We start from the raw sequence: 25904 nt of genomic DNA, 5'->3' as shown, positions 1-25904 counted from the left end.
GCTGAATCTGAATTAGCGGTTCAAAATGAGGTTAGATATGAAGTCAAGCGAAAGTTACTTTCTTCTTTCGATCAGAAACATACCGGTACTGGTAAACCCAATAAAGAACAAGTCACCAACATACGCAATCTCAAAAAGAAAATTGAAGATAACGATTGACAAGATTTTATAGTATGGTAGGAATTATTTAATAAGATTAGAACCTGAATCTTACCTTTTGCATCCAGTTTTAAGGCCCTGAAACGAACCATTTTTAAGATATTGGAACCACACTACCCCTGCTCTAGGAATCTGATAAAGAAACGAACGGCCGTAACCATGGCAACGTCAGCTCCAGCATTCTACAGCAGCTAGATTATACATGTACGTTTGGGCATAGCCGCCAAACAAAATTGATACACATGACTTACTATCTGGAAAAAATAACCTGTTGTGTAAGACACTCATAGCACTCCTTTCGGCGGGGATGGAAAGGGAGTGAAGTATAAAAATAATAGTCCTGGAGATCTCCGTAGTACAGCGACCAGTGGTTGCCGACGGGCCTCCGTTTTTATGTAGTGGCTTAGGTTTTAGCATTTTGCGGAGTCTTATCTATAGTTTAAACTATTTTCTATCAAATCATGGAGTAGTAGGATCATTGATGTAATTAGTGCCGATATTTTGGTCCACTTTTACGATCATTGTAATCATGAAAACCACCTATATACTGTACACAATTGTCAAGATAAAAGTTTCTGAACATTTATACTCAGATTCATTATATGATGTGCGACATTAGTGACAAGCCCTGAGATTTATAATTCTCAATAATTATAGCAGCTTCTTTTATGCATCACATATTTCCTTGATCATTTGTAATAGTTTCGACGATAATTAGGAACTAATATTTAGAGGCCCCCATGAAGAAAAGAAGGAGATACGCTATAATTCCAAACATGACAATTAATTTCTACGTACTTAAGTAAATACACCAGTGATATAAATATCTAATGAAGTCAGTCACACCAATATTAGGAGTAACTAAAGCCAGTTTCTGATAACCCGTACGAAGAACGGGTACTTCTGCTAGTACAATATAAATTTGTTTATCCATATATTGATGACCTTTTAATTTACGAAGTTTTGACTTGTTTGCGCACTGCTATCCTCACTGTAAACCCTTCCAAATTTTTTTGGCTAGAACTTTTGTTAAGTTTCTTGGTCATATCATATCTGGAGAAAGTATTTCAGTAGACCCTGAACGTATGGCTCCTATTCATCAAATTTCTTGCCGTAAGAACCTAAAGCAATTATGTTCATTTCTCAGAATGGTTACCTTTTATAATAAATTTATTCCCAAATTTTTTCATAAACTAGCCTTTAAATCTTATTAAATGCAAAGGTGTTAAATTTCATTGGTCCAAGGACCAACAAAACGCATTTGATCAATTACAATCCTCACTGGTCCAAACTCCTATTCTCCAGTTACCAGACTTCTCTCTACCATTCTTGGTATATGCTGATATCTCTGATATTGCTATAGCTGAAATCTTACATCAGGTTAAAGATGGAATGGCTGAACCTATTGCATATTTCAGTCACCTTTTGTCAACCACTGAGTGTAATTATTCTACATTTGAATGAGAAACACTAGCTCTTCTTCTTACTCTAGAGCATTTCTCTATCATGGTTATTTCACAATGCGCACAAGATCGGTCGTACTGGACGTTGGCTTCTGCAACTACCTACATTAAAATTTTCACTTCCTTTTATTCCTGGCCATGACAACCCCGCCTTTTTTGATTTAGATTCTGCCACCCCAGATTCTCAGGTGAATGTTTCTTTCTCTACAAATCTAGTTCCTAACGTTAATGCCATCTCTTCTCTACTCCAATTTCCTTCGTCTTTTACTTCTTGTAAGGACCATCAACTTGCTGATCATTATTGCTCCTAAATTCTTCAAATATTGTCTGACCCTAATTACAAAGGACCATTTAAGATATCTAAGGATATTTTAATATAGTATAAGCCAAAACCAAAATCTACTCCCAAAGTCATGTTGCCTGATGCACTTCGTCCTATGATACTTCAGTATTATCACAGTTCTCCTACTGGAGGCCATTTAGGAATTATTAAAACATACTTTAAAATATCTTCTCTTCTTTCAGCCTCAAATGCACCAATATATTTATAATTTTGTCAAAAATTGTGAATTATGTCAGGAAACTAAGTCTCTCAATACTTTACCTCACGGTAATTATTCCGCCTTTCCTTCCACCTATCCTTCAGAAACCTACTACGTAGACGTGGTAGGCCTAATTACTCGTTCCGCGCCGGGTGATATTTAAATCTTTTATGCTATTGGACGGCTTTTCTAAATTTTTCATTCTTTGTCCTTTAAGACATCTAAACTCTACTTCACTTATTACCTTTTTGCAACAGCAAGCCCGTAATTGGCATCTGTTTTCACCTCTAAAATCTTCTATGATATATGTTTTCCCCCCGGGGATAAAGAAAGTTTTTAATACTCCTTAGCATTATCACCGTAACTTGAAAGTTGTATTATCTATTTTTCATTCCGACCAGCAAAAGTACTGGGATACCGAACTATCATCCTTTGCTCTTGCCTTTAATTCCAGAATTAATTCAGCTACAGGGCATCCCCCTGCTGAACTTTTTTTGAGCCGTGCATTGCAAACCCCTCTTTCTCTCTCGTGGGACCTTCCTTCATTGCCTTTTGATCCCCCCAGTAATAACATTAAACATTTATGGAACTCCACTTTACAGCAAATGTATCATGCACGGCAGGTATGTAAGTTCACTCATAATAAAAAGCATACTCCCGTTAAATTTGAAGTATCTGATTTGGTTCTTTTGTGCAATCATCCCTTCAGTTCCACTTTGCAACAAATTTCTGCTTAACTTTGCCATTGATGGATTGGGCCCTACAGGATTATCTCCCTTTAATCTCCAGTAAATGCTCTTCTTCAAGGAGTCTCTGATCCTTATGATATCAGACGCTTCCATGTGGATCAATTAAAGAAATTTCATAAGTCGCTTTGAATTTCTCCCCTACCTATTTCCTATCTTGTTCACTGAGGTGGTTCCATTCTTGTGCCGATTCCTTACCACTGACCCTCCCATTATTTTTGGAAGGGAGTCTTTTAAGTTGTTTCCTTCTTCAAATAATTATATAAACTCCATTTATCCTTTTCTTTTTGGAGTACTCCAAACCCTTTGCTTCCCCATTCCCCCCCCCGCCCCTCTTTCCTTCCTCATTTCACCCTTTTTTGTGTCTTATCTTTCATTGTTGCATAAATTCTGCGCTAGTTTATTTATGTTGCAGCCATGCCACACACCAACGACTTTTATCTACTTGTGCTGGATATATTACGTCTTTTGCAAATTGTTCTCCTGCGTAAGGCGCCAATGTGGGACTACCTACTGCTGCATCACTCCAGACTTCATCTCTCCACCATATACTCTTCCACCTTGGAGAAGAACTCTTGTAAGATATACATATCTGTGATCTGTGAAGGAAATAAAAAATTTGTTTTCTCTACAGGTGGCGGATATTGTAATGTTCTCTCACCTTCTGTCACCAATATCCTTGCACATGTTTCTAACCTTACTTTACACTTGTTTCTTTCTACCCCGGATATCTACACTTCTACATATGCTAATCGCGTCTTTTCAACTTCTACTATATTCTTGAACTTCCCAATCTCATTCCCCTCTCGCCCCTACCACTGAGCCTGTCTATGTCCCTCTTTTCTGCTTATAAATTCTCGGCTATCACTTCACACTTGGTCAGTGTGCTACAGATCACTTTGGGACGGGAACTTATTTCAACTTCGTCTCTGTGACTACTATTTCACTTCATTCCAGCTGAAGTGTCTTTAATGATGCTGGTAGGGGAGGGACCTTTCGATTTTCTGGGCAAATTAGTTCTTCCCAGGTCTGTTTTTTTTTTACAAAGTTTTACTTCAAGACTGAGCCTTTTTCTGAAGTAGATGATCCTGGTGACCTAATCCATGATAGACTACTAAAGCTTTCTGCTCTCTCTTCGTGTCATAATACCAACCCCCTTTCCTTTTCTCTTTTTCTTAAATCTTGGATTCATGCTTAGGACCAAAGAGGATAGAACTTTGGACTTTGCCTGTTGTGCCGATATGGTGAATGTAGTGAGCTCCCTTCTTTTCCCTTTTCTTTTTTCTTTCTTTCTTTCTTTCTTTCTTACTGGAACACTTGGAACACCTGTGTTTGTTGTGCTCAAGTTGGCTAGACTGTTATGTGCCATGGCTACTCATGTAAACAGTGTATCTTTCTCCATATGAATACTTCTCTTTTCTATGTTCAGATTTTAGAATCTCTTCTAATTGTGTATTATATATATAATATTGTGAGTATTCAAATTGCATTATGTTTCTAAATTTGAAGAAGGACAGAGCTCGATAGCTGTAGTCGCTGAAGTGCGGCTAGTATCCAGTAATCGGGAGATAGTGGGTTCGAGCCCCACTGTCGGCAGCCCTGAAGATGGTTTTCCGTGGTCTCCCATTTTCACACCAGGCAAATGCCAGGGCTGTAGCTTAATTAAGGCCACGGCCGCTTCATTTCAATTCCTAGGTCTTTTCTATCCCATCGTCGCCGTAAGAGATATCTGTGTTGGCTGGGCGTAAAGCAAATAGCAAAATTTGAAGAAGGAAAAGTTACCCTCTAACTATCAATGTTTCGTATTTTTGGAACCTTTACAACACAGTTGAACCAACAATAGACTCGATCACGCGAATGAGACCGTTACTTTGAGAAGGCCAGGCCATTTGAGAGGACAACCACCTGCTAAACACCATTAGAACTTCATTGACGGTTTCCACTAGGTCACTTACAGTTTACTATGCACCTGTCTTCTACCTAACACAGCTTCTCAATTTTATATCGCGGCCCTTCCGACCCTTTATAATAAGGCAAGACACCAGCCAACATTATGAAACAATAATCAAGAAAGGGACCGCTAGATTGAGAAGATATTGAGAATGCTGCTATTTCTAAAGCTTTAAATTTCATGGGTGATTTTTTCCTTGTCACAGACTTTTCGCCTGCACATCATATCAGGCTTGGTTTCTCAAAAATGTTTGCTCCCGCTCCCACCCTGACCAATTAATGTGATGGGTTTCTACAAGGATGATTTTCGACAGTGTTTTCAACCTGTTTTGTTATTGTTTCTAAACAATATTTTGTAAACTATAAGGTCCACAACCTCACCTTGTGCTACTATTGTTCATTTCCATCTGCATCATTTGTTTTTTCATTCGTTTTCTTAGGTTAACACAGTTTTTAGTTTCAATTATTTTAAATTAACACCTTTTCACTGAAATTTTTTTCGCAGTGAGTTGTTTTTTGCTCTGCATATTGATGTAAATATTGTATATTTGTGCTAATTTCATTTCCGTCTAGGCTCTCTTTTGTTTGTTTTTTCATTTGCTCCATTATATTTTTTAGCATTTTTTTAACTTATATTATGTAAATTATTTCAAACTCCCCTCATTTTTCACTGAAGATGGCTCAAACGAGCTGAAACATGTTTGAATTTGTTTATTACGTCTAATGACGGAATATTTATTATATTGAATTAGGAGGATACTCTCATTTTTCACCTTTGTAAAGTTTTTGGAACCTACCATTTTAATTCATCTTGTTTAAGTTCTACCTTGTATTTTCCTTTATATATAACCTATATATATTTTTTTAAAAATATTACTTGATCATAGGTTGTCATCAGACATTGTTTAATACATGTACCCTCCCGGTGAGGTTAGTTTCTCAATTTTTTTTTTAGTTTAATGTTATAATTGTTAATAATGTCGTGTTGCTAACCCGGTTATAAAAAAGATCTTAATTTGGTGTTAAACACACTAATGATTGTGATTAGTTAAATAAAATACTCCTTGAAAAACTTTTCATTTATTAATCTGTACGTCCACGGACCCCTCTCAGGTGAAGGCCCAAAATCGTTATATGCTTCCACGCTTTTTGATGAATATTCCTGCAATTATCTGCTTATTCTTATTTATGTTACATATCATTTATAATACGTTATAGGTATACCACCACGCTAAATTTAACTATATTTTCAGTAACCTTATTGCCAATGCAATAAAAATGTTACTGCATCTTACGCATAACAATACCATAGTTAAAATCCGTCGGTAGTCATTATCATCATAATCATCAGCCAATTCTATCATTACATGATGTGGCCTCTTTAAGTCGTGAACTCAGGTAAGTCTTTGGCAGAACTCTCCAGGTGGAACGGTCTCGAGCAGTTCTCTACCAGGTAAGACCAGTTGTAGCACACAAGAAAAATTTAACGTCTAGTTTGCAAAACTGCACCCTACGTATCTGGCTATCAGGCAGTCGTAGTACAGGTTCTAAGTCTATGTTCAATAAGTCAATATTTTAGTGAAGATTTCGTACTATGGAGTCTATGTAGAGTACAAGGTCGCCAGTGTACGTATGGTATTTGGAGCGCCTTAGATTCGATCAAATGTCATTCACAAAGAGTGTGAAAAGAAGAGCTACAAGTACAGAGCCTTGAGGAACTCCTCATGCCAAGTGGCACTACGAGGAAATTAGTTCATTATTACCTTTCACATACTGCTGTCACCTGTGAAGTTAAGAATACATCCAAGCAATTTTACTGAGAAAATTGTACAGCCTTCAGTTTTACAAGTAAAATGCCAATGTCTACACTATCAAAAGCTTTACTGTAATCTAATAGTACCAGAACTGCGAATGGTCCTCTGTCTATTACTTATCAAACGTCCTCAGTTGTACCAACTAAGACTATTGTTGTACTATGTCCTTGTCGGAAACCGGACTGGAAAGGATTAAGGAAATTGTGGGTTTGAAGGTAATTGGACATTTGTGTATGGACTTAATATTTTAAGATTTTAGACAGATCTGATAAAACACAGATTAGATGACAGTCTCCCTCGTCCGGTGGATCTTTTCAGTTGCATATTTGTATATTTTGTTTTGATTCCTAAAAACGCTTTTCTCCCATGAAATTCATGGTGACTACTACTTATCTGTTCAAGATGGGCTTTATTTTTCCTCCAATCATGTATGAAACTCTCGTCCACATATTAGTTTCTTCCCGCAGCTCTCTATCTTCAACAATGTGGAACTTTTCTTTAGCCATGAACGACCTTTAACAATAACTCAGCAGCCATGCTGAACATGTGATGTTACTTTAATTGATGCCACATAAATGAAGTGGTATGTACGCGATACCCTTCTCTGTATTGGTGGGAACAGATTTTGTAACAGTAGGTTTGAAAATACCAACTTTCAGATTTGTGTATGTCAGGAGTACTGCACAACTTTGACACAAACAATACCCACAACCCAAATTTCCACCACTAAATTGAAATGTTGGAAAGAAAAAAAAAAAAGAACTTATGTGGGGTAGCCACCTAAAAGACAGCAATGAGCTGGAACGTTTGCAATCACCTAAACATACATCATCAGAAGTCAAGAACAGGATCAAGCATAACCAAATCAAGTACATTGTGACACACAATATTAATTCTCTATTGAAAACGGGAAAACTTAAAAGTTTTATTGATGAATTGAATAAACAGAAAATTTTGATTGTGGGGCTCCAAGAGATGAGAAATACAAGGGAAGAACCGTCTGAATCTTAAGGATACAGAATTTACGATGGGAAGCCTGGATAAAAGACGGATGTATCCGCAAAGACGCACACAAAATGCTGTCAATTGTGTACACTGTTTTATTTACAAGTTATTTACACATATTCTAGACACACACACTAATGAACCACCATCTTGACAAACAATTGACTGCTACAGTAGCATGTCAACAGTCACAACACGAGTTCACGACTTCAACACAAGTCTCATTAAAACAACTCGACTCTACTCCCAAGACTGCCTCTTTATATACGTTGCCTGGCCAGGCTTCTAGAAGAATATGACAGCATGTTTTTCTGTAATTTTGAGAGTCTACAATAGACTATTTACAATGTAAAGAAGTTTTTACCGAATTCCAGTCACACATTGCGTTGTTATGGACTTATTACAGTGTGTTGCACAATATTGCAGTAGATTATACCTCATATATAGAGGTAATCATAAATTATATACTATTAAGTGTTCTTACATTAAATAAACCCTTTAATATATATGCAGCAGATGTTTCATGACATAACCTCACATATAATATGATTGCCCATACATAACTACGTAAATAATACTAATAGATGTAAACAACTTCATAGCCACGCCTCACAAGTAGTAATAATTTGTCGAGCTTGATATTTTCGTTATTTACCAATGCATTAGAGAATTGTTTCCAAGTTATACCAGTCCATTACACTTGCATCAAGACTATGAAACAATGCCGACAATTTGGAACAGGGTTTATAGTAAATACTAACATCATAGACTCTATCCATGAACTTTCAGGCCATCTCACCAAGAATTGCAACTTCAACTTTAAAAACAACAAACAAAATTTATACCATCATAAATGCCCATGCCCCCACAAGTTAGAAAAAAATTCTAACAAAGACCAGGAAAGAAGTGGAAAATTTTTGGATCCCCTAGAACACACAAATCAAATAAATAAAAACCATATTAAGATTCTATTAGGGGATAAACAATGCCTACAATTTGGAACAGGGTTTATAGTAAATACTAACATCCTAGACACTATCCATGGGCTTTCAAGCCATCTCACCGAAAACTGCAACTTTAACTTTAAAAACAACAAATAAAATTGATACTATCATAAATGCCCATGCCCCCACAAGTTAGAAAAAATTTCTAACAAAGACCAGGAAAGGAGTGGAAAAATTTTGGGATCTCCCAGAACAGACAAATCAAATAAACAAAAAACAATATTAAGATTCCATTAGGGGATTTCAATGCCCAACCGGGAAAGGAAAAACATTATCGAGATATGATTGGAAAATAGGCTCCACACAAATTTACAAATAAGAATGGTCAAACATTTGTTGAATTATGCAGAGAACACAACCTCATTTCCAAATCCAATACTTCAAAAGGAGACTGAACAAACTTAAAACTTGGAAACATCCTGACTGGAGAAAAGGGGAATGGCAGCTAGATCATGTGTCTATGGACAAATCCTTTCATAGAGAAATTTACAATATTAACCCTCTTAGTGCCGGCTCCCTTACTGCCGTGGTTGCTAAGAACGCCAGAGAGAAAATGACTATTATGCAGCACCAAAGATAAAAGCATATCCTATCCTCACTTTTCAAGATACCTCATTGTAATTTACATTTTCTTGTAGCTAAGTGATCCCTCTCTTCACTCATTATATTAACATCACGAAAATAATTTATACTTCCGAGCAAAAAAATTAAATTTGTTCATGCAATTTTTGAAAAATTTTAAAATTCAAATTTGGATCTCAGCACATCTTAGTATTTTGATCGTACTCTCCTAAATTTGGTATTCCTGCGCACACTGATGCATTGTTTACTAGTTTGTAAAATATCAGTGTTTTAAGAATAATAGGTCTTGTAAAAATCAATTAAAATACTGACTTGGTCTAGCATCAGGAGGAGGTCCGTTTAGGGCCGGGCGTCTCAAGGAATGCAGGAGAGGGCTAAAATTGCACGTCGTGATCGGACTGAATTTTACGGAAATTGGGAATCTGGCCATCATCGTCGTTACTGTCTCCGTCAATTCCATCATTATTCGTCACTATAATTACCGTCTTTATAAAAAATGTTATGCATCACTGTCACACTAGAAAGTCTGATAACATAACCAGTATCGTCATTGTTTGAAACGTTATCGGCATTATTATTACTCTCAGTATCATTTGAATCATCGCCTGACTCGATATAATCAGAATCATCACTCAATCAATATACTGTACCAAATCACCATCGATTTCAAGCACAATACGAGAACTAGTTGCCATTATTACAAACACATGGTCTGCTGAAATAGAAAAAATCATAACATCAACACAACATGTTGCACAGAGATTCTGGTGGTAGATTTAGAAACGATGTAGTATCTACTACAGAGTGATGCCGACTGGAGCTGCCATCTGTCAGATATGTGCAAACTATTACGACTTACACAGACAGATGCAACACGTATCGCACTCCTGGCACTTTTCACTAGGCTACAGAGAAGCGTGATCGCGCTCCCCGGCACTCTAAGAGTTCAAGTGCTGAGAGGAATAGACACCAGTTCAGACCACTACACGGTCAAAATCAAAATTAAATTCACATCATTAAAGAACAAGAAATCACAAAACAATACAGGAAAAAGGAATTAAAATCCATACCACTTAATCAGAAATGACAAATATCAAGAAGTCGAATGCACCATAAAATTAACAAATGATTTAGAAGAACTTGAACCAATTTTCAAACAACAGGCTGAAAATTTGGCCCCTTTAAATCCATGGAAAAGGCATGCTTTATGGACATCAAAATGTGACAAATGTTCTGAAGAAAGACACCAGGCATGGTTAAAATTTAAAACTCAGAAAACAGAAGAAAATGCCACCAACCTCAAAAATATTAGGAAAAAATTCACCCGAACTATTAGAAAAATTGAGACAATTTCAGAAAGATATAATCCCCTCAATAGAAGAAAACTACCATAAAACCAATTCTAGATATTACTATAAAATCTTTGGTAGACAACTGAAGAAATTGAACCCCCCTACATTAATATTGAAAAGTGAATATGGAAAAATGGTGCATAGTAATAAGGTAAATGATAAAATTGAGGCAAAAGCATTCAATAAACTTCTGAACTGCAAAGAGCCCGAAGAACTTTTGAAAATGAACACAGACACCACAGTAAAAACCAAACTTGAATACCCAACCCCCCCCACAACATTCCAAGAGGTGGAAACAGCAGTTGAGGGGATGAAAAACTACAAGGCATGTGGAGAAGATCAAGTTTTTGCAGGAATGTGGAAATATGCCAGTGACAGTTCAAATCTCCTTACACATGGCTCTATCGAAAATATCGACAACAGAACATTTTCCCGAACACTGGACAACAGCTATCAACCACCCACTTAAAAAAAAAAAAGACATAAGAACAATCCAAATAACTACAGAGGTATCTCTCTCTTGGAACGTACACACAAAATATTTGCTAGAATCCTGTATGGCAGAATTAAAGAACAATTAGAGCAATAATTAAGTGAATACCTTCAGACCTTGGAGAAGCTGTACGGAACAAATCATCACATTAAAATTAGTTATGGCATGTTACAGAAAACGAAACAAATCTCTCGCAATAACGTTTGTAGACTTTAAGAAGGCGTATGACTGTATTCATAGACCTTCAATATTGAAAATATTTATAAATTTTGGACTGCACCCGAAACTAATCAAACTGATTGAACTCACCTTAACCAAAACACAATAAAAAATCAAATTCAGAGAGGAATTTTCTAAGCCATGCCTTTGATAAAACAAATCATGTTAATCAACCCACCACTTGCAAAGAAAATCGAAGTAGGAGAATCGGAAATCAAAATCGTAAACAAATTTAAATACATTTAAATACTTACGTGAAATTATAACATACAACTTTAATGAAAATGGAGTCATTTGTCCTCATCTATGAATGTTTTCTTTCGCTGTGTGAGGTTAGGCTTGCCAGTGTTTTATCGAAATTCATTATTTGATTATGTAAATGTACCTTGTTGAATACATTTAGGAAATAGTGTTTTCCATGGCACGTGAAAGGTTTACACTGAGAATCAAGGTGATTGCAGGCATTAATGGGTCTTAGAATACTTTGTGACGCAGCAAGAGTCGCAATTTCTAAATTACGAGACAAGGCGGCCATGGACAAGTGCCATGGCAGGAAATCGTACAAGGATAGTCACTGTACTGTGTTGTAATGCAGACGGAAGCGAGAGACATTTTCCCCTCACCATAGGAAAGGTCGATAAGCCACGATGTTTTAAGGGCATTGGATACTTTCCGTAAAAGTACAAGGCATCTAAAATGCATATGGTACAGTAATCCAATGAATAAATTGCGTGAGGTTATGTTTGCCGGTGAGTTATCGAAGTGAATTATTTGAATACTGTAAATACACCTTGTTGCACGGATACATTTTGGATATAAATTTTTTAAAATTTTCTACGGCATTTGAAAGGTTTAAACTGTGAATCAATGCATGCAGTAACGGGTTTCAGAATACTTTGTGACGCTGCGAGGGTTGGCATTTCTTAATTACGATTTGGCAGTTAATTCAAAATCATGTCATTCTAAGTCCGATTTTTGCGTCCCAATGACTTTGAATTAACAAGGTTTTACTGTATTTTGCTAGTGTTTTAATAATTTATAGCATATATGCTACATCAGGATTCAAATAGTTTATTTTTCTACCATTATTTACCTTTTCCTTGTATTGTATTATTGCAAGTATATAAAATGATTTTTCGAGTATATGCTACATATGGACTGAGGAGGATACATGAAACATTATCTGCAACAGAGAAATCTGAAAAGGGTGTAGAGTGCAGGTTAGAAAAACAAACTGTCTGCAACAGTAAGATGAAAGAGTGAACTGTTAACGTTTGTTCTCAAATGCAAAATGGAGAAAGAAATAAGCATGAAGTGAAACAAATGAGAAAGCCTGCAGAACAAACCCAAGATGATGATGTGTACAAGTGGTTTACTCAACTATGTTCAAGTGGACTGGCTGTCAGAGGAACTAAAATTCAAGCTGCTGCAGGAAGACTGGCAAAGTGGTTGTGAATAAACGTTTCAGAGAGTTCAGGCTGTATTTTCAGATTTCGATGACAGTGAATAATTTTTTTTAGGTCTATGTCATTTAAATGTACCATAATAAAAGCATTTTGTTGCAGTAAACTGTGTTTTAATGCACTTTTTGCTGTTCATTTTGGAAATTTTAGGTAATCGGGACTTTTGTTGATCTGGTCAAAGTATCTCCCCAATTAGTCCAGATTAACAATTTTCTACCATGTTATTAACCTATCCTATCCTATTATGGCTACTTGTGAGTGGACTCATTAAAACTTCTAAGAAACAATTCACTCACCTCCATGAGTCTCCACCTCTTCAAGTTCACTTGCAGCCATGTGATCACCATCAACAGATACAACCTGGAATTCATAAACTTCTCCAGGCTTAAGTCCTCTTACAACAATGAAATCTTCATCCATTTCCATGCTTGTCTCTTGGAATGTGGTCTCACCTTTCAACCTGAAAATGCACATGTTCTTGCATCAAAAGCATCCTGCAATTAATTTCAAACTGTGTAACTCTTGTGGATGAATTTGTATTTAATGAATTATGGCAAGCAAAGATGTTAACACACTCAGGGCAAGTCCATACCTTGTACTTGTACCCAGAAACTAGACAATTTTAGTGATTTTCAAAAATTTCCTTCTCTCCACTTGCACAATGGATCTTAAGTTGTGACACCCCATATGAAAGGTGATGTCTTCCACATTTATATCCCATTTAATGCATTCAAATATTCTGACCAGGGTGGGGGATTGCAATGTTCTTTATCACTGAGTAGACAACAAAAGAAAAGTAATTTCAACATATTTCTTGTTCTGTGAATGTTAAAATATAGATGATAAAAATGTTACAAGCTACATGCATATTTGGTATTCAGCCCAAATACTTGTCTGATCCTCAACAGCCCCGCCATCACCTGTCACAGATGGCCTAGGTGTCAATGAAGAGGCATTCTACGGAAATACGGAGGTAGTTTGCCGTTGCTTTACTCACCAAGCCAGAAGTTGCTATTACATATCAGTCTGCCAAGCCCACTGAAATGCATGCACCAATTGACCCTATGAATGATATTTTCACGTCATTCGTAACAGTGACTGGCTGCATAAGGAATGACAAGGTACGTATGAACCAATTTATACTATCTACTATTTCACAAGCTATCATATGTTCCTTGGTGTGGTAAAAATGTGCCCCACATCCACAATTTCATTAAAAAGCCTAAGCCTAAAATTAGAAAAAGTTGTAATAAAAAATGTAAAGATTATGCTCTCCAAGTTATTTTCAATATATACCCCAATTGTAACTACCAAACCATCATTTTCACTATTGTAGTCCTCTTTGTTACGAGCCCAAGTCAAGGCTTGGAAGTAGAGGCCTCACCCACACATGCTAGAGAGGCATCCATGGCTCCTCCACATAGGTGATACAGTGATTCAGGTGAAGTGGGGCTGGTGAATGAGGTGAAGGCTCACTGCAGGGTGCTGGAACCAACACATCACTTTGCTCTACATAGCCTGGACGAGCTACGAGCCACGGGTTGGGAAAGGGGTGATCCCAACCTTAGGGGGAAAGTCATTGCTGTGAATTCAGTCATTATAATGCCAGGTGGAGACCACGTGAGTAGGCCTACTGAAGGGGGAACAAACCTGGCTGGGTTCAGGCCAGGATGGACGACTGAGGGACATGGTCTCTGCTACGGAGAGCCCGAGTTGTGGGAGGACAATGTCTGGCTGTATGCCTCAACACGGGTGGTGAGAACGACGCTCAGGACCCTAGAAGGGGCAAAAACCCTATGATTGATTGAAATATGAATGCTTATAAAGAACCAATTTCAAAAATTTTGACGTCAAGGGAAGCCAAGGAAGCTCCAGTAGAGCAGATCCAGGAGCAAACCCAAGATGAAAAAATGGAGACAGAAGTCCCAATTGGACAGGCTGTCGCCGACTCAAAACGAGAAATTGCAACAGAAGCTCCAGTAGAGCAGACTGCTGTCAGAATCAATCAGCACGACACCAAACTTCTAACACAAGAGTGCAGAGTGCTGAATGCTACTTCAATTGATTAGACAGGAAGGACAGTCGTTTTAGCCCTTGGTGGAACAACAAACTAGGCAAAATGAAAAAAGAGGTTGTATAGAATATCATCTAGAAATGGTATGTGGGACGTATATCATAGGAAACTCTCTGAGTATAACTTAGAGATACAGAAAGCAAAAAGAAAATCTTGGAGACAGTTCTGTGAGAAAGTGGAATCACACACTGAAACAGACCATTATGTTTAACTTCCTTCATGCTGAAAGCAATGGAGAAAATTCTGGATAAATCTATCAGAAGAACGGTGCAACTGAACTCAACGTTACTTAAAAATCAGTTTGCATATAGACCGGCAGATCCACTGAAGTAGCACTCCACCAGTTGGTTTGCAAACTACAGAAAAGCCTAGAATACAAAGAAATTGCACTGGCAGCATTTCTAGATATAGGAGCCTTCAGCAATACAACCTATGACTATGATCAGAGCACTGGAAAAGAGCAAGGTGAGTTAAATCGTCGTCAAATGGATTAAATCCATATTAGACGGAAGGAAGATAAAAGCAACCCTGTTTGAAGAAACGCTGACAGTTAGGGCTACCCGAGGCTGTGCTCAGGGAGGAGTTCTTTCTTCTCTGCTGTGGAACTCGTGAACAAAATCATAGCTATGCTCAATGAACAAGGTTTTCATACACAAGGATACGCAGATGACCTAGTGATTGTGGTACGAGGTAAGGCAATGAGTGTTATCCAGGACCTCATTCAAAGATCACTTAACCTTGTGGAGAACCGATGTCGGGAAGAACAACTATCAGTCAATCCGAACAAGATAACTCTGGTCCCTTTTACAAGGAGGAGGAAATTAGAGGGAAAGAGATCACTGAAGCTCTTTGGGCAAGATATATATATGGAAGAACAGGCACTGCACCTATGTGTAGTGTTAGATAAAAATCTAAACCTGGAATCAACATATAGAAAGGAACATAAACCAGGCCAAGAACTTTCTGTATGCATGTAAAAGAGCCATCGGGAAGACATGGGGCCTAAGACCATCAATCGTAATGTAGATATATACAATGATCATTAGACTGTTGATGGCCTATGCTGCAATCATCTGGTGGCAAAAAATAAGCCGAGGAAAAGTCGGTAGTAGATTGGATAGCCTACAGAGAATGGCATGCATAGCCATAACTGGGGCCATGAGAAGTACGCCGACAGAAGCCCTGAATACTTTACTAAACCTCCCATCACTATGCAATTTCATAAAAGGACAGGCTAGAATGCACAAAGACCCAATCCAGGACACTGTAAAATTAACAGAGTAATAACAGAGGAAGTTCTTCACACGCCTTCTGATCATATGATACCAAAGACAACTTTGAAAAACCATTTGAGACCCAGAAATAAAAAAAGAAGACTGGGATATCAACAAATGGAATACTGAAAAAAGAAGATATAGTGTGGTGGACTGATGGCTCAAAGACTGGAGATGGACAGGAGGAGAGATCAACGGGGGAAGACCTGAGAGATAAATCCAGATGAGCCTGGGCAAACACACTACAGTCTTTCAAGTGGAAGTGATAGCTATCACAACATGTCTTGAAGAAAATCTGAAAATGAACTATAGGAGTAAGAACATTTTCATTTTTACGGACAGCCACGCGACCATAAAGGCACCAGAAGCAGTCCGGATAATATCCAGAATTGTCTGGTATTGCCATTCACTTCTCCTGAAGCACTCAAAGTACAACACTGTCAAAATAATATGGGTAACAGAGCATGCAGGTATAGAAGGAAATGAAAAGGCAGATAAACTGGCCAGGAAAGGGGGCAGAAACACATTCTGTAGGCCCAGAACCTGTATGTGGATTTCCTATGGACAAGCCCGACACTATATAGGAAAATGGGTACGAAAGAAACAAATGGAGAACTGGAAAAATACTCCAGGATGAAGGACTGCAAAGGAACCGATAAAAGGACCAAACGAGAAGCATACTAAAGAACTGTTCAAACTCAGCAGAGAAAATATAAGATGGGTAATAGGACTGTTGACAGGACAATGCCATCTGAAAAAACACCTACATAGAATTGGAGTAATAAGAGGCAACATATGTAGGAAATGCAATGAAGCAGAGGAATCAGCTGAACACATACTTTTCGAATGTGAGGCGCTGGGTAGAATCAGACTCTCCATTCTAGGACTACCAGATGAAGAGAGAGAAAAAATCCGAGAAGACCCAATAAGAACAACCTGCAGCTTTGTGAAGGGAGCAGGTATATCTAGGTGGGAATGAAGGAAAAACACGGCAGCAAAAGATCTTAGAGGTCGACGCTAATTAGGAACTAATATTTAGATGCCCCATGAAGAAAAGAAGAAGATCGTAGTCATCTATACTGATCAGAAAAATTAATGGATCACTTGAATTTTCAAAGGAAGAAGCATATTAAATTGGGAAACATTTGTTTTATTTACATTGATTATTTTCATGAAAAAATTATCTAAGTAACGTTATTTGTCTGTTATTGTCTTCCCGTTACAGAGCGTTATGACAGGCATTGTGTTGTCCTGTCATAACACGCTCTGCAACTCCATGTTTGTAAAAACAAGGACAGATAATGGAACCTCAAATAATATCCATTGACAGTCTCAATTAACATCAAACTTCAAGAATGTATACAACTTACTTCCCCACATCAATGCATTTGCCAAATATTAACAGTGCACGTGATAAATTTCATATTTGAGCCCGTATTGTCAAAAAGTATCAACTTGTGAAAATTTAAATTTATAATTCCACCTTTGTTTATCAAATCACTTTAACATGCATAAAGTGTATTTTGTATTGAGTAGGTGGGCTCTCAAAAGGCTCTTAAATTCTTCATGATTACAGAGTCTCAATACGGATCAAATAATGAATTTTGTAATATGCGATGTCAGTGCTACAGATCCTATAGTAAACATCCAAAGGAAATTAAAAACTTGACTTAGGAATTCCTCTTTCTTACTTAATGAAAAGGAGATCCAAAATCTATTAAATATGAATCCATGGCTTCTTCCTACACTTCGTGCGTTGCCGAAGATGTACAAGACTGGGTTCCCCATGTGACCTATCATTAATTTCAGAAATAGCTCTACCTATGGCACTTCAGTATTTATTCCTAAGTTTTTTAGTAAATATTATAAGTTTCACAATGATTCTCCCTTGAGAAATTCATCAGATTCTTGCAAAAAGCTTAGACTTTCAAATTTCTTCTGATCATATGATGTGTTTTATGATATTAAGGATATGTAATAGGAACTGCTGGCTCGGTGAGGAAAGCAACGGGAAACTACCTCACTCATTTTATCATATATAATAACTTGGTCAAAATTGCCTTAGTGGAAACTATAACCATTAAATTTAGCTAACTCTTTTATAAAACTAAGTTCCTTATCTTGCTCAAATTTAGAAAGAGGAATGTCAAAAGCGCTATGTACCAAACTATAGTAATTGGTTCTTTTTTTGGCTGTTAGTGTGAGCTGAAGTGCTTTTTATAGTTACTGGCGAGAACTGCAGTTTTCTAAATATTTTAAACTCAACCTTATCTTGTAAACATGTTATTGTTACATCAAGAAAATTTAAAGAACTATTAACTTCATCTTCTAATGTAAATTGAATATTGTGGTCAAGGGAGTTTAAATAATTGAACATTCTATTAACTTTCTGGTCAATTATAATGAATGTATCATCCACATAATGGTACTAAATCTTAAGGCCTGTTATTTTCCCAAAGATCTTGGTGTGCTCTAGATGATTCAAGTAAATGTTTGCCAAGATACCCGAGGCTGGGGCTCTCATTGGTAGACCTTCCTGGTGAAATATTTTATTACTGAAAGTGAAAAAATTATTTAAAACGAAAGTCACTATTTTGAGGAAATTATCTATGTATATTACCTCAACATCAGCGAGACCAAGACAGTGATGATGTCAGTCAACAGAGATGGGCGTTCAGCAAGTGTAAAACTAGGAGATAGTGCCGTGCATTGTTCGAACATGAGACGGATAACCAAGACAGAACATCATGTGCCTTGCTGCATATGCAACCAGTATCAGTCATGAGTAGTGCATGTAAGCTAAAATGCCCGAGTTTGCTCCAATTCGTTCGACAGGGCATGTTCGAAGCGAAGCTTGCTGACTAGGGAGGATGGCTTTGCTTGCTTTACTGACGTTGCAAGCGATGTGGTTTTTCCAGATATAGGGAATCCCTTGTTTACATAGAGCAAAGCCCGGGAATTCAGAGGTATAAAAGGGCACAGGAATGGTTGAGTTACCCGTAAGTTTTGAGCTTAAGTTCACCATGCCACGTGAATCGACGGACAGCGTTTTGGCTAAAATTCAAAGCAGTGAATATAAACTAATCAAGAGAGATGGGCTCAGTTCTAATGTTTGGAAGAAGTTCCTTCTTGTGGTCACTGTAGATAGTCAGCAGACAGGGTATGTTTCCTGTGAAATGTGCAATGCACTGTTAACATATAAATCCAGTACAACTCATTTAAAAAAAAACACGTTTGCAAATTTAATGCTGGCTTTTCTCGCCAAGTATTGCCCGGCATTACAAAGCAAACCATAACTAGCGTGTATGTTTTCATATGTGCCAAAGATTTTCGACTGTTTAACACTATTGCTGGAGAAGGCTTTAAAGAATTAGGGCAAGAACTGATTAATATCGGTGCTAATTTTGGAAAAATAGATATTGTTGATGTGTTACCGCATCCTTCCACCATCAGTAGAAACGTCCAAGCAAAGGCAGATGAAATACGAAGCAAAGTATTTCTGGTATGAATGACAAATGTTGCTCGGTTACTGTTGATACGTGGACTGACCAATACAACCAAACACATTATCTGACGCTGACTACGCAGCATAAAGACAGAGAGTGGAAGCTGATCAATAATGTGGTTTTTACTACAAAATTTCCAAATACAAAGAAAACAAGTGCAAGTATAATTCACAAAAAGAATGTCCAAGTTAAACATTCCTCAGTGTGATTATGAAGACATGATTTTTGTAACAGATCAGGGTTCAAACATAAAGAAAGCTTTCGAAGAACACAAACGTCTGCCTTGTGCTGCTCACTTTGTAAATACAGCACTTGCACATGTATTCGATGAAACAAGATTTCTTGTGGAAGATGCTCCAGTATCTGCAAACACAATAAACGCTGCAAAGGCAGTAGAGAGGCATTTTAAAAAAAGCTTCAAACAACGGTACAGCAAGAAGTAATGATGAGGTGGAATAGTCTCTATACGATGTTACAGTCTATTTTTAAGCAGTAGGATTGTTGCTTCAGTTATGAGGTTGCAGAAGAGATGGTAGCTTTCCTTAAACCATTCAAAGAAGCAACCGATGATCTGGAACATGACAGCACCAACAATTCACTTAGTACTCTTGTGGTTCCATAAACTGCGGCAGCACTGCTCAGTCAGTGAGGTATTTGTTAATGGTTGACTTATTCATTTTCTGTCACTTAAGTAATATGCATATAGTCATTACATAAATATTATGTTGAACCTTGATTTTACTTTCATGAAATCCATAAAATAAAAATCAGAACTCGCAAGTTATTAAGTGAAATGGTACAAGTCTCAACTGTACACAAAATAGCCACATTTCTGTAGCCTCCATATCATCACCTGAAAATGTTAGAAGATGATGATGATGAAAGGAAGCGTGTAATGGATGAAGTCAGACGCGTCTGTATAACATCGGATATATCAGGTTCGTAATATAATTTGCTGTGTGTAATTACTTAAGTGATTTTATTACAACGTCCATCAAACATCTCGTTAAATTTCTTTATTTCTAATTTTATATTTCTCTCTCTGTAGATCCTTCACGTCGCACTATGCGTGTATTGATCAGCCTACAAGAGCCTCTAAAGAAAAAGAACAAATTCAGTGAATGGATAAGCGACAGCTCAGCTGCTGGCAACAAAGTAGGGATGTACCGCAATATGAATGCTGGTGAAAATGACTACAACCTATTGCGATGGTGGAAGGAACACAAAACCAGTCTGCCTACTCTGTCAATAATTGCCAGACGTACGTTGTGTATCCCAGCAAGTAGCGAAAGGAACTTTAGTAAAGCTAGAATGCTTTTAACAAGTCGTAGGAGTCAACTAGACCCAGACCAGGTTGTTTTTAATTCATAACAATCAGAAGAATAAATAATTAGTTTGCAATTAATTCCCAGTTCGGAGCTAGAGTTTGTGCACTAGCCATAGAAAACCTTGAACAAAGAGGATTGTTTAAATTACTTTTGAGGTTTAAATATAACTTTATGTGTTATAATGACCTAACTTGAACAGTTGATATAAAATGTCTTTGGTATAGTTAGTAGTGAAATATATAGCTTATGCATTAATAATGTGTATTTAGTTTCCGTATAAAAACGGTAAAGTATGCTATCCAGGAGGAATACACGTGGCAGCACGTGAAATTCATTAACCATTTCTCCAACAGGAGCGATATTTACTACATTATTTGCCAGTATTGCTTACTTATATATACGAGGCTGCCCGAGTTCATTATATTGTAGAATCACAGTCTAAAAATAAGAGTTTAACTATTGCCCAGTCATAAGTCCACCACTGAGGCAAAAGTGAATGTTTCGATAGATAAAGGTGCGCGAGACAAACAGCAGAGTACAGCTAAAGAAGAACGAGGGGAAACGAGCACTTCTACTTGTGCCCGAGATAGCGCGTAAAGGAGCGAGTATGAAGGGGCAAGTTCGAACAAACATAGCTCGCCTCGCCTGTGAGAAGCGAGGTTCTGTCATAGCCATAATCGCCAAATATGAACTGAGCATAGAGCGTGTTTTGCAAGATACTACTAGGAGACCACCAGCTAGAGTGTGTGGATACTTTTCCTTACCTTGGAAGTGTAATCTCCAGTGATAATTTGGTCAGAAAGGAAATTACAAAAAAGAGTGCAAAAGGGATCAGAATTCTACCCACACAAATTAGAACACTTATGGGATGACACGATTCCAAAACCGGCCAAACTGATGTTTAATCCTTTTCTGCCCACATTTTCACTCCGCTTATCACCAGGCTTCAACCTATTATTTCAGAAAAACTGAAACCGAGCATATTGTTTCAGAAAAAGTTAAATATAATAAAAACTTTGATCACAAAGTATTCAAATTTTCAATATTATTAGAAAATATATCACATCCATTTCTCTATTCATAGTCATAAGGTTGTTGGTTCAAATCTACCCCCCATCCCCTCCCTAGTGGTGATACTCAACACAAAGATAGGCTGCATTTGTCACATTCTCAGGTTGTCTGAATCCCTCCAAACCAAAAGGAAGTGGAATGATGGCCATGTATGTAGGATTTTATTTCATCTCGGCAAGTGTCTTCCCATTCTGTATCTATTTTACCGGAATGTGCCTGTTTGAATGCTGCATTGATATATATATCCAATGTTCACTGAATAGTTTTGTCTCTTACTAACATACGTAAAAATAAATTTAAAAAAAAAAATTAACGTAATACTCTTTCCAAATTATAAACAGGTGCAACTTCATCCATATAATAATTCAGAGTAACAAAACAAAAAGTTTGTGTTACAAGAATTGCCACGGCATCGCCATCAGGTCCGATTTCTCAATATCCATTTTCACTTACATCACTAAAATTATCTTCGTTGATATGTTATTCACTCAGTAAAAATTCACCTCACCCCTACCCAATGATTCTGCATCACTTTCTTTGCCTATATTCAGCTCAACATACAATAAAGGAGAGTACAAATGATCCACCTTATATCAATACAAAAGAACAACATTGTATTAGCAACATATTTTGTATTGATATAAGGTGGATCATTTGTACTCTCCTTTATTGTATGTTACTCTCCTTTCAATACGGACCAAAGATGAAATTTTTAATATTAAATATATTTGGCTCAGTTTCTACATCCGCAGTATTCAATCCTGCCATGTTTATGAATGAAACAGCTGACCTGCGCTTGCGGAGTTCAATACCGTTGCCTAGGCAACGTCAAGAAAGATGGGAATCAACATCTACTTCAAGAAAGATTATCGCTCCTTTATTTCCTAAGCCTCGTAGATTGTGCTGCGTGTTTATAAACACCATACAAACACTTCCCTGCTGAAAAAAATACAAAACTATCACAGGCTCAGGCGTGAGCAGGTAACGCAGCCGGGCGCTTTCGGGCACTAAGGTGGGAAAGGGTTAACAGCTATTTCATACCAATATTGACCAATGGTATTGAAAGCGTGCACCCTCACAAAATGAGATTTATCAAGACTGGAAGCATCAGAGATGAAATTCCTTAGATCCAAGACCAAGATGGACAAGTTAAGAAATGAGAAGGTGAGGAACAAAGCTGGAATGAAGACATCTCTATTAGACCGAATCGGCACATCCAGACTATGGTGGTACAGGCATCTGATATGGATGGAGTCTACAAGAACAGCCAAAATAAATTTGGAAAGACAGGTGGAGGGGAAAAGACCTGCAGGAAGACCTCAAACCTGATGGATTGACATGATCAAGGTTCAAACCTGATGGATTGACATAATCAAGGTCGATCTAGTTACCAGAGGACGGACAGTGGATGATGATCCCCATGACAAGTTGTACATGGACAGGAAGAAGTGGAAGAGGCTCATTAACATTACCCAGGAAACTGGAACTGTGCAATGATAATGAATAATGACTTATACTAATCCAGGTATAATGCAGATTGCTGATGTTTTCAAGAAATATAAAATAAATATCGCTTTTTCAACTAAAAATAATCAGTCACTTTTATTTAATCATAATGAAGTGAATAGAAAATCAAAGAGCTTTTTTAACTCGGGAGTTATAAGTTGGACTGCAGGTACTGTAATGCCTCATACATTGGTCAAACTCGTAGGTAATTTGCCGTAACATTCGCAGAACATACGAGCCCTAGAAAGCATCGAAAGTTCTTGGCCACGAGCCAGGACATGGATAGTAGCAGGCATGCTTTCACTACTATCAAGAAGGATTTCAGTATTCTAATGAATGTAACAAAGGGAGTTTAATGAATACAACAGAAAACTTGTATATTTTCTTGGACCAAGGACATGATTGTAAAAACAAACAGCAAGAATGGCCGTTGAGGATAAGACGGGCTGAGTACATGTCCTCTTATAATAATGGTATGTTTACGCTCTCAGTTTCAACCGTTGACAGATTTTTTTTTTTTTTTTTTGCTCTTTACAGACCTTTTCCTATACGACACAAGATCGCGCCGTATTTGACATCTTTTCGCTGAGGTTTTTTTTTTTTTTTTTTTTTTTTTTTCCAATCCTTGCCTATGAGAGGTCCCCTATATCCCATATAGTTAAAACTTCACCTGAATTTTAGCATGAAGAATTTTTTTAATTATTTGCTTTACATTGCACCGATACATATAGGTCTTATGGCGATGATAGGATAGGAAAGGACTAGGAATGGGAAGGAAGCGGCCATGGCCTTAAGGTACAGCCCCAGCATTTGCCTGGTGTGAAAATGGGAAACCACAGGAAACCATCTTCAGGGCTGCCGACAGTGGGGTTTGAACCCGCTATCTCCCGGATGCAAGCTCACAGCTGTGCGCCCCTAACGACACGGCCAACTCGCCCGGTGAACAGTTTTTAATGCAGATTTTACCCTCTTCAACCAGGGCGAATGATCATAGTTTTTTTGTAGTGACATTGTTATTGTGAAGTTTCCCGAACTGACTGTACTCCTACTTGTTTTGTTTGCCATTCATCAAGAAGTTTGGACTTTCTTCCATACATGTCACTACAAAAAACTATGATCATGCACCCTGGTGTGAAGTGAAAGAACTTTCGATTTAAAGAAGTTTTGTATTCGTAAGTTTTTTTTTACTAATTGATGTTCATTTATTTTTGGGTTCCGCCAGTTTTGAATCCAGCCAATCCCTAATTTCTGTAATTAATTTTCTACTAATCACGGTCTTCTTCTTCTTCTTCTTCTTCTGTTTTCAGTGTAACTTTTAAATGAACCAATAAAATTGAGAAGGTGTGGCTAGTTAATCTTGAATGGTCTCGAACTTTCCCCGAGGGTTTATAAACTGCGGATTTTCTCATCTCTTGGCCAATTGATCGTCATCTGACCTAGTGTGTGTGTCAAGCAGGAGGCAGGTGGCGCCTCTTTCATCAGGCAGCAGTACTCTGACAAGGTAATGGCCACATAACATCTTTATTTCTTGCTAGCTCTGCAGTTTAACCTGAGGGAAAGGTCCAAATCACTATGTAACCTAGTTTTCCTAAAAATGTAACTTTCAGCTGGCTAATGTAAAAACTCGGGGATAGAGAGTAATGTACCCTCTCGAGCTCCCCTTCATATTGGTTTGAGGTGACTACGTTTGGCAACTGGTTTTCTTCCTTTCCGTAATGTTCTAATCTATTCTTATACGAGTCATCTCCATAGTTTGGGAATAGCCCCTGTTTCACCGGCCTAGTGCCCTTTAGGTTTTAAGTGTTCATATCTAGGAGTGCAAGGTATTCGCCTCCATTCATTTTGTGTTCGGGCCATTTATTTAAATGATGTTTTTTTCTTCTTTAACATGAAGGCTCAGTAGGTTGGGTATTAAATACCCCTGTATAATCATTTTCCTATTGTAAGTTGTGCCTTCAGAGGCCGGAACTGTAAGTTGATATTGCCTTGAATAGGCTTGGAAAACTGAGAGCCTGTTAGCTCTTTTTCAAAGTAAGATTACTGTATACCTCTTGAAGGCTAGATGTTTTATTTTGGGAGCAAGTGCTCCATGAATTTAGGGGATTTCTGCCCTTTGAACAAATTTATGCTCGTCTGTAAAATTTGAGCTGGGAACTCCAAAATTGAAAGACTAGGGGCTTGTAGCCCAAGAGTGTTAAAGTTCTGAAATCTTGGATTTTTCTAAGTCTTGTTTCTAAATTGCTATGTCATTGTTATCTCACTAAGCGAAAAGTTGTTAAGTTTATTGTTTTTCAAAAATATAACCTTCAGTTTACGTTTTAAATTCAATTCTTGACATTGTAGTTAGACCCAT

At 37.5% G+C, this 25904-nt stretch overlaps 1 protein-coding gene across 6 annotated transcripts in view; it reads right to left on the bottom strand.

The window, feature by feature from the left end:
- Positions 1-25904, bottom strand: part of Nrg (Neuroglian) — a 216328-nt gene that overhangs the window by 70852 nt on the left and 119572 nt on the right. For all 6 annotated transcript variants that reach the window (XM_067145580.2, XM_067145575.2, XM_067145577.2 and 3 more), the window contains exon 19: positions 13089-13252. In XM_067145580.2, coding sequence (XP_067001681.1) covers positions 13089-13252 — 164 coding nt within the window. The remainder of the gene's footprint in view (positions 1-13088; positions 13253-25904) is intronic.

The sequence above is a fragment of the Anabrus simplex genome, chromosome 4 (assembly GCF_040414725.1).
Source record: "Anabrus simplex isolate iqAnaSimp1 chromosome 4, ASM4041472v1, whole genome shotgun sequence".
Lineage (NCBI taxonomy): Eukaryota > Metazoa > Arthropoda > Insecta > Orthoptera > Tettigoniidae > Anabrus > Anabrus simplex.
Note: the sequence above shows the minus strand (reverse complement) of the source record. Positions and strands in the feature narration are given on the sequence as shown.